The 10,751-nt window shown below is 38.3% G+C and overlaps 1 protein-coding gene across 11 annotated transcripts in view; it reads right to left on the bottom strand.

Moving 5' to 3' along the window:
- LOC106867864 (sperm-associated antigen 17) overlaps window positions 1-10,751 on the bottom strand; it is a 36,890-nt gene that overhangs the window by 903 nt on the left and 25,236 nt on the right. For 5 of the 11 annotated variants that reach the window (XM_052975729.1, XM_052975731.1, XM_052975730.1 and 2 more), the window contains exons 26-36: window positions 10,210-10,354; window positions 8,661-9,438; window positions 7,404-7,576; window positions 6,093-6,298; window positions 5,317-5,410; window positions 4,731-4,877; window positions 3,890-3,979; window positions 2,937-3,028; window positions 2,169-2,411; window positions 1,372-1,516; window positions 540-634 (exon numbers count right to left, since the gene is read on the bottom strand). In XM_052975729.1, the coding sequence (XP_052831689.1) occupies window positions 540-634; window positions 1,372-1,516; window positions 2,169-2,411; window positions 2,937-3,028; window positions 3,890-3,979; window positions 4,731-4,877; window positions 5,317-5,410; window positions 6,093-6,298; window positions 7,404-7,576; window positions 8,661-9,438; window positions 10,210-10,354 (2,208 nt within the window). Of the gene's footprint in view, window positions 1-289; window positions 649-1,371; window positions 1,517-2,168; window positions 2,412-2,936; window positions 3,029-3,889; window positions 3,980-4,730; window positions 4,878-5,316; window positions 5,411-6,092; window positions 6,299-7,403; window positions 7,577-8,660; window positions 9,439-10,209; window positions 10,355-10,751 lie in introns of those variants that run through there. The other 6 variants (XR_008266527.1, XR_008266528.1, XR_008266529.1 and 3 more) reach the window with 6 other exon arrangements.

The raw sequence follows: 10,751 nt of genomic DNA on the forward strand, positions 1-10,751 counted from the left end.
ATATATATATATATATAGAATTACTCTTTAGTATTTCAAGAAATTTTAATGTAATTTTGGTAAATATATCTATTAAAATGAGGTATATAATAAGCATATACAATGTATTAGGTCAAAAAATTAGCATACATAATGTATTAGCATAAGAAATTAACACAAATAATGTATTAGTATAAGAAACTAGCATACATGAAATTATACATTGTGTATGTGTGTGTGTACACACATACAAGTACACATATATACACAAGGTACAATGACTGTGGGATACAGATACTAAATTACTTACCTCAAAGCTGCAAGTTCAAATCTTTATTCACGGTTCACCTGTTGCACACCATTCCTGAGAATGCTTGTTCCTGTTTATCTTACTAAACAAAACCAACATTCCATCTCTTCAGACTTTCCAATTGAAATGGTTAACAGTAAGAAAAGTAGAGGTGGTGGTGGTGGTGGTGAGATGGATCAATGAATAATCCACCCCACTCATGTAGGTATGATCCAAACAAACAAACAAAAAAGAGGGAAAGTTAGCTTACCATCCTTGTATTGTAAAATGAGATAATGAATCCAAAGAGAAGGCATGGTTTCACTTCACTGGAGACATCAAGTTCTTTGTAAGAGTGTATCCACGCTGGAGTACAGCAGCAAAAGTTGTTAAGGTAGAATGGTTACAGGGGGAACTGGTTGGTGAGAATCAGTGAGCTGAGAATACTGTTGGTGGTCAGATGTGAATGAGTGGTGAGTGTGTGTTGAGTAAGTGTGCGTGTGAGTGAGTGAGAATGGTGAACGTAAGAATGTGTTGTGCATGTGTGTGTGTGAGTGAGTGAGTATGGCAAGTGTAAGAATATATATACAGTTAGTTAGTTAGATAGATAGATAATAATAATAATATATAAGGATAAAATCTGTATAAGAATTTATCAAGTAGCCAGTGTGGAAAACCAGTTCAGGAAAAAATTAATACAAAATATATTATTTTTCCCTTTATATATAAATACATTCATTATATTAAGGACTGAGATTGTAGAGATGCTGAAAGGAGATGGTTTGATGTATGCTGCATACAAGAGGTAAGATGGAGAGGAGCTTCAGCTAGGGTCCTCACAGGCAAGGCTCATAGGTATAAAATCTTCTGTTATGGGACTCTGAAGTCAAACTTCAGTTGGAGCTAGTTTGACAGTTGGAGCTAGTTTGTTTATGCCCCATGACTGGTAGTTTGGCAAAAGAAATTTTAATTCTGAGATCAATTGTTTGACTAAATAAACCCTTGAAAGAGCTGCCCCAACATGGCTGCAGTTCAATGGCTGAAACAAGCAGAAGGTAAAAAGTGTAAACCAGTTCTGCATTATAATACACAAGGAAGGATACCAGCCAAAATCTGAAGTACCAACGATGTTTTCTCTGTGACAATACATAAATCATATTTCAAACTGATGCCACCTTCATATTTGTCAGCTAGAGGTGCAGGAATGTGGAGTTTGACTGTCAACTTCTCTTGGAGACCAGCAGCAATCTGCATTGATAAACAATAAAAAAAAATTAGACACCCAATAGATACTTACTTTAAACTAATTACAATGCAACATCAAGGAATATGAGACATTTTGGCTCGGCCATTGTGGCACTGCTTATTTGGCAATTTCAACACTGGTTTATTTGACATCAAACCTTCTAAAGCTTTTCTTGTTTCTTGCTCTTGCTCTTTATCTTTATCTTTATCTTTATCTCTCTCTCTCTCTCTCTCTCTCTCTCCTAAACCCTAAACAAGCACAAAGCTAAAAGTTGGAGAAGAACAATGGTACAGTCAATGATTTCTAATATGTCACTCACTGTAAAAAGTCAAGTTCCTTCCCAAGTCACATAGACTTCAAGAGCCACTTTCCTGGTTTCCATGGCATATATATTCTCCACCTAGATAGGGCACTGGCTCCTTGCAGGATTACTCATTTTTTCCAGCTGAGTGGACTGGAACAATGTGAAAATGAAGTGTCTTGCTCAAGAACACCAATGCATCACCCAGGCCAGGAATTGAAATCACAATCTTACAATCATGAGTCCTACACCCTGACTGCTAATCCACGCACCTCCACAAAAATACGCAAACCCAGGTAAAATAAAAGATAAAAACAAACAAAAAAAAAACAAAAAAGCAATCAATCACTTACAGGTCCAAGTCGGTAGAGAATCTTCAGGCCAGAAGAAGGAGGTGGTTGTTTTATTTTAAAGCGGCAGGAATCGACCCCAGTATTTCTAAGAAAGAAGGATTTTTCATAGGTCTGACCCACTCTGACTTTACCAAACTGAATCTCGTTCACAGACAGTTCAAGGGACTTGGTGAGTTTCATCCTGTCCTTTTCTTGGAGAGAGGAACCAGCGAGTCTACCATTGATCAGTCTGTCGGTGCAAGACTGGAAATGAAGACAGAATTAAGAGACCGAAAGTTACAGGCAAGAAGATGCACGGACGCACACGGAATGCAGTGCAAATGCACTCAATACAAGTGTTGGTTTATTTATGTCCCTATAGCTTAGTGGTTCTGGAAAAGAGACCAATAAAATCGGTATCAGACTTTAAAAATATTTAAGTAGTGGGAGTCAGTTTGTTTGATTAAAAATTTCAAGACGGTGCCCCAGCATGGCCACAGTCCAATGAGTGAAAACAAGGAAAAGGTAAAAGAGGAAACCCTCGCTGCCAACATAAAAGGGGACACAAATACAATGATGTTGATGATGATGGTGATGATGACTACAACTAAAGTGATGACAATGACGACAACAGTGGTGATGTTGATGACAACGATGGTGATGATGATGATGACAATGGTGATGATGACAATGGTGGTGATGGTGGTGGTGGTGGTGGTAATATGCATCAAACAAACAAAATATTTCAACTAACAATAAATTAAAACAAAAAACAAAAACAAACCTTACCATTTCATTTATCATATCTGGGGAGTGGGTTGTTGGTGTAGAAATAAACAGTTTCGGTAGGATTGTATTACCAGGAATTTCTAGTGCTAATGCTTAAAAAAAAAAAGAGAAAGACATATGTACATACATGCCAACAGATATAAACACACATTAGTAGTATAAACAGAATATACATATATATACACACATATATATATATATATATATATATATATATATATACACATATACATATATATGTATATACACATATACACACACACACCATGTACCTCTTCTATAGAAAGACACCTATTTCTGCCTCTCTATTTCTCAGTCACACTCTAACCATTCGTCATCTGATACTGAATCACCTCCTCCGATGTCCCCTCCATTATCACAAGACACCTGTTTCTGCCACTTTGTCCCTTTATCACACTCTAACCTTTCACCCTCTGACATGAGTTCCCCTCCTCAAATTCCCCTGCCCCTCTCACAGTTCCATGTCTTGTGAGTTACTTGATGACCCTGCCAGTGCTGATGCCACGAAAAAGGCCTCCAGCCCACACTGTTAAGTGGTTGGCATTTGGAAGGGCATCCAGCTGTAAAAATCATGCCAAAACTGACCTCGCCTGTGCTACTGCCACATACAAAGCACTGAGTCCACTCTGCAGAGTGCTTGGTGCTAGGAAGGGCATCCAGCCATAAAAACCTTGCCAAAACAGACACAGTGGCATAGGATAGTTTTTCTACTTGGCCAGCTCCAGTCAACCGTCCTACCCATGCATGAATGGGAAGACGGACGTTAAATAATGATGATGATGATGATGATATACGCTGTAATACGTTACAATAAATAACTGTATATGTGCTTGTATAGATACGTGCTTACATATTATATACGTGCATGTCTTTTGTGTTTATGTATGCATGTGATACTTACATATATATATATATATATACATATTTATTACCTAGAGGTTCTGAATGCCTTTGAAATAGATTTGGTCTAGTGATCTCTGCTAGTTGTTTCAACTGAGGAGCTTCATCTCCAGTTAGGCTGCCTGAATAATTAACAAGAGGTTATTGATGGAAAATAGTGTTGGAGGGCAAAGGGACAAGTTAATGTTAGCAGTGTTAATGGTCAATAACAGAAGCCAATGTTAACAGACACTGGTCAGAAGATAGCACTGGAAGTCAATGTTGGGCAAATGTCAGGTGTTTTAGGGAAACCACAATATATCTTTTAGCATTTACCTGTTTCAGTCATTCGATTGTGACCATGTTGGGTAGGGACTATTTAATTATATCAACCCCAAAAGGATGAAAGGCAAAGTCAACTTCAGCGGAATTTGAACTCGGAACATAGCAACAGGCGAAATACCGCTAAGAATTTCGTCCAGCACGCTAATGATTCTGCCAGCTGACCGTCTTCTTCATCAATCTAATAACACTAACTGTTAACCGACCTTGGAACTGATGCTTCAAACTGACATTTCTTCAAATTTTTAAAATATCCTTTTTTTTTCTTGCAAAAAAAAAAAAAAAGAGCAAAATAACACAAAATTTACTTTAAGTAAAAAAAAATCGTTTTATTCTTGTTTAATTATATAAATGATAAATGTGTGATTAAGACACAATCCCTTAATCAGTTAATTGATTGTCTATGACACAAAATCTGTTCAATTATCTAATCGTTTACTACTCACCACCACCACCACCACCACCACCACAAAACTTGTACAGTACCACAGCTACAAAAGAACCCCTGCACTACAACAATATCATAACAAGATACATAGAATAATTACGCACTGGGCCTGTCTGTAAACGGAACATTTGAAATATGTGGGGTCGGATTTGTGGGTCGAACAGATGTGGGTGAAGCATTGCCCGAAGCATGCGCTGGAGACGGGTTGATGGGTCGCAGTCCCTGGGGAGTTTCAGCTTCTGCAATGTCACCTGAAATAAACAAGGAAGGCTCTATTACAAATTACTGCTGGAACAGAACTTTGTCTCCACCACAGAAGCATAGCCAATGATTTTCTCCATTATAATATTATATATTGGCTCCCATGCTGGTGGCACGTAAAAAGCACCATTTGATCAGGGTCAATGCCAGTGCCCCCTGACTGCCCCCACCTCCCCTCATGTCAGTGGTGGGAAAAATGAACCCACTACAATCTCAAAGTGGTTGGCATTAGGAAGGGCATCCAGCTGTAGAAACGTTGCCAAATCAGATTGGATCCTGGTGCAGCCTCCTGGTTTGCCAGTCCTCAGTCAAACCGTCCAACCCATGCCAGCATGGAAAGCAGACGTTAAACAATAATGAACGCTGATGTGCCACCTATGAGGAATGAAAAGTAGAGTTTAACTGATGAATAAAATCTAGGAACATTACTTGTTACAGTTAGTGAAGAATCTTCTTCTTCTGGTTCTTCTGCAATTCCATTAAAGATGCAATGGTTCTTCAGTTCTTCATCAAGTTTTTCTTCCTAAAGCAGAAAAATATAACAGGAACATTCACAGTTATGTTTCATGTGTCAAAGTGAGTGACGGCAATAATTTTGTATTATGTTAGGTGAACACTAATAATAATGGCTTCAAATTTTGCCACAAGGGCAGCAATTTTGGGGTAGGGAATGAGTTGGTTACATTGACCCCAGTGTTTCACTGGCACTTAATTCATTGACCCCAAAAGGGTGAAAGGCAAAGTCAACCTTGGCAGAATTTGCACTTAGAATGGAGTGATGGGCAAAATACTGCTAAGCGTTTTGTTCAGTATGCTAACAACTTTGCCAGCTCACCGCCTTGCTACTAATAATAATAATATCCTATGGGATTTTATGATTCAGTACGACCATGAGATAGAGAATAGGAAACCAGACAAAGTGTTAATGGAGAAAGAAAGCAAACGATGCTGGATCATAGATATAGCATTCCCAGCTGACAACAAGGTATGCCATAAGGAAGAAAGAAAAGTCGATAGATACGACAGGTTAGCTTGGGAGGTTAAGCAGTTGTAGTCGATGAAGAAAGTGGTAGGAGTACCAATAATTGTGGGAGCCCTCAGAACAGTGAGTAAAAATCTTGAGATGTACATGGAACAAATAGGGGCTGCAATAAGGGTGCCTCTGCTTTCTCCCCAAAAAATGTTAGCAAAGCCCAAGTTCTCACCTCTTGGTTAGCAAGAAAAGTTTTTCCAAAAACACTTTCAAAGTAATTCGGGATAGTTTTGTTACGCAATGCCTTCCTGATGCTTTCATCATAGCAATAATTCTGGGACTTTTCCTTCTCCACTGGGGGTTCATTGAACACTGATTCAACCTCGACAATTGTCTGGCCCTGGTTCATCGCATTCTCGTACATCTTCTTCACATTGTCTTCAGTGGAGTGTGAAGGTTGGCATGGAAGATAGAAAAGGAGCAGGAAATGAAAGGTTAATGGTGGGATCTCATCTCATCTAGGTTGTCCCATAGGATGCCCCTAGTGGTGAGATGATGTTGGCAATAAGGGGGAATGGCTCAAGATGAGAGAGAGAGAGAGAGACTGATAAATAGATACATACACATACCGAGTTTTATGTACACACACACATACATGTACACAGACACATGCATTGGCTCATATACAGACACACATATGCACATACACACATATACACAGACATATACATTCACATGCACACTTTCACACAGATACATGCACACACACACACACACATGCACACTTACACACACATATATACACACAAAAAAACATATCCATAGACAGATACACACACATATACACTCAGTCATCATGTTGTAAGAGCTGGGTCAGGCAGCTCCTACCTGGTCGAAAGCCATGCTGGGTATCACCCAGCATGGCCCCAGTCTAATGACTGAAACCAGTAAAAAGTATCTAAGGTATTTAATGTTGACACATTCCAGCAGATTCAAATGCAAGTATGCTAATCACTGTTGTGTATGTCACAGGAGAACAACTTCACCCTTTTACTAATGACAGGGTGTTCATAACACATTTGGCTTATTGCCACAAGGGATTCTGAGACACTGATATTTTGACATGTGTCTTATCTCAACAACCAAAAGTACCAGGATCTTTAAGCTTTTAGCATTTAAACTGGCCATAACCAGTCCAAATATTCTACTTGTTTTATGCTCAAACTGGACAAATGTGACCTCTCACATCTACTCTACAATATCATACTAAAAATACACAATCACATCATCAAAAGTTTCAAAGCTACGAGATGACATGTGATTAATTCAAAACAATCTGAATAAATAACCATTGCATTTGGCTGAATAATATGAATGCTAAAGGGTTAAACCTAAACAAATCACTGACTTTGTTTATAATTTCAGTGAAAAAAACTGTTTGCTGATCAGTGCTGATATCTACCAACTGCCAAAATATTGCTATGAGATCTGAAATGACTTGTGTATTTATTCTTAAAAACTGAACTCATAAATAAGTACTTACCATTGTTCATTATATGCTGAGAGTGCAATTCTGGTAGTTGTTGCACATACGCTTCAATAGATTTGGCCTTGGCCTCTTCCTCTGCTTTCCTCGTGTCAAAAACTGTTAAATTCTCCAACTGGAAATGACGCTGGAATTTGTAGTAAATGTAGTTGTAAAGTCCTCGGTGGACTCTGGACAGAGAGAAGAATCAGACATTTAACATATGGTGTTTAATAGTGAAGATGTAGGGGTTGTACCAATGTAGAGATATGTAGTTATGTATTCATTGTTACATATACGATCTATGTGAAGACACGTGGCTTAGTGGTTGGGGCATTTGGATCATGATAGTAATGCCATGAGTTCAATTCCCAGTGGCATGTTGTATTCTTGAGCAAGACACTTTACTCCACATTGCTCCAGTCCACTCAGCTGGTAAAAATGAGTAGTACATGTAGTTCAAAGGTCCAGCGTTGTCACATTCTGTGTTTGTCACGCTGAATATCCCTGAGAAGTATGTTAAGGGTACGTGTGTTTGTGGAGTGCTCAGCCACTTGCATATTAATTACATGAGCAGGCCATTCCATTGATTGGATCAACTGGAATGCTCCTTGTCAAAACCAACAAAGTGCCAGTTTATGATCTGACAGTGTTGTGTAGAAAATGGTATGAAATGGTTACAATGTTGTAATTATAGCTGGACAAGGTAAGAAATGAAGAACCACAGCAGAAAGGTGGGCAGCAGGTGCCAGTGGAACAACAGGTCTTGAAGCACAAATAGGGGAAAGGATAGGCTGCTCCTTAAGGAAACTAACATCCTGCATTACACGTCATGTCTTGACACATCTGGAACTCACAAGGGAGATGCAAGAGTGAACACCCTAAAAACAGCCAGAGATTGGATACTGAAGTAAAAGTAAAGACTGCCTTCGACCATGAATGACCATGGGATTGCACCTAGAAAGTTCCCATCCAAGGTACAAGCTAAGAAGCGCAATCTACCCTTACAAAAATCTAATAAATTACAAACCCACACAAACACTCACTTTATCTCAGTGACTCTGTACCATGCCCCTATTTCTGTCAGGTGCACAGTTATACTGCTATAACACACACACACACATTATGCCTGAACTTACAACTATTGTAAGTTCCCTCTGTAACTTATACTACTACTACTACTACTCTCTTTGATTTCTATAATATACATTCAAACAGCAAAACCTTGAACCATTTCACATATTCTTCACATTGAATATTTTCAAACTTTCTCACCTGCGCTGAAGATCTTTGTCAAGGTCCTCATACTGTGTAAACTGGCGAGTTTCCAGAAGATTAGGGCACTTTTTGATTTGATGATCAGTTGATTTTACATTACATAAAGTCTCACTGTTTTCCAGGAAGCCTGGTGGAATGATGGTATTGCATTCGTACTCTACAACCCAATTGTCAGAGGCGTTTTTCTGGATCGGCTTCAAATAAGTTATTCCTGACATTCCAGAATTGTCTTGGAAGATGTCTTTTAAGACAGTAGCTGTCGGTTGTTGCTCAGTGTCTTCGACAAAGTCATCGACTACATTCTTGTTTAACAATTCATCTACGCAGCCGTCACGATGCAGAATAAAATACCTTGGACTATGCTGGATGCCCTCACGAAATTTATTGTCATCATTGTTTTCTCTTGCCTCTTTCACGATTTCTTTCTCGCCCTTGTAATTGACATAAAAGGTGTTGCCTTTGACGTCTGTTGTCTCACAGATGATGTTGGAATTGTGCTTGAAGTAGTAGGTACTTTCAATTGGTGGGTTGCATTTGCTCTGTTGATTTTCACCAATAACATTCGTATAAATAAAAGACCCATCTAAACCCAATTTCAACATCTCAGATGTTAAAGAACTTCCAAATAGCATACGCAAAAACCCATTTGAGAACACGTTGATGATGGTACCGTTGCCAATCATAGTATGGTTCTCCTGAGTTTTAATATTGAATTTGATTGTGGCATAACTGGGACATTCTACCATGGCAAACATGGCCATAGTGATGTTCTCATCTGGAATGTACAAGAGGAATAGTTTTGTATTAAATTTGGAATCAAGAGTACAATAACAAAGAATATTGATGCCATATTCAAAAGATAACAACATCTCTCTCTCTCTCCCTATCTATCTATCTATCTCTTTCATATAGACATGCAAGTGTATTATATTCATAAAGCACTTTGACAACATCATGAAAGACACAACATTATCACAAACCCACATTTACAAAAGCATAGACAACATTGTCAGACACACAGACATTATCAAACACACACACACAGACAACATTATCAAACACACACACAGACAACATTATCAAACACACACACAGACAACATTATCAAGCAGTCATCAAACAGAGATAGCATTATCATATATGCAGGCAACATTATCAACCACATATGAAGTTTGTCAGAAAAGAAATCAAACTTTCTAAACAGAACACCAACCAATCAGCACAGCATGCTCGTAAATGCAATGCCATCATTCAATCCCAATAAAAGGGACATTGTGTCAACATCAATCTACGAATGCTAGGCTGAACGTATGTTCAGTGCACCTGGTAGATCATCAAAATCTGAACAATGTGGGATTTGGAAGAACAACTTAGTGTGAAATTACAAAATACCTTAAAGGAGACTCTTCTAATATTGCAACAGGCCAACAGCGTCACCTGCCAGCAGACAATATATTTATATGCATTCACAGGAGAATGCATACAAATATACAAACACATACACAAATATACATACACGCAGACATATATATATAAGTAAACTTACAGTTTGAATAACTAGCTTTACAGTTTTCAGACATATAAACTTTCTCAAAATAAGAAGTGATTCTGGTGCCGTCCTGATGTTCCACAGTGGTCTTCCCACTTGGTTCGCTGATCAATATCACATTGTCATCTCTGGTCATCATTGTCTGTAAAAGACGATTCCAAAATAACTCATTGAATGACCATTCACCAAAATTTGTACCATTATTAATTTTGGTTTTCATTCTTTTGGAATCCAATAAAATAAGTAGCAGTTGACCACTATGACCAATATAACTGACCTGCCCCCTCCCTTGACATTGCTGGCCTTGTGCCAAAATTTGAAACAATTATTATTATTATTATTATTATTAATATATATAGGACTGAGGTAACGCCTCCAGAAGATATAAAAGCAAAGATAGAAGAGTGCCATTGTTATCAAGTGAACTTCATAACAATGACATATTATAATGTAAAAGAAAAGCAAGGAAGAAAGGAGACATTAATATGCGAAAGGGTAGCAGGCTGGCAGAATCATTAGCAGGTAGGTAGGTCTGTCGT

Source organism: Octopus bimaculoides, chromosome 22, assembly GCF_001194135.2.
Source record: "Octopus bimaculoides isolate UCB-OBI-ISO-001 chromosome 22, ASM119413v2, whole genome shotgun sequence".
In the NCBI taxonomy this organism is placed as follows: Eukaryota; Metazoa; Mollusca; class Cephalopoda; order Octopoda; family Octopodidae; genus Octopus; species Octopus bimaculoides.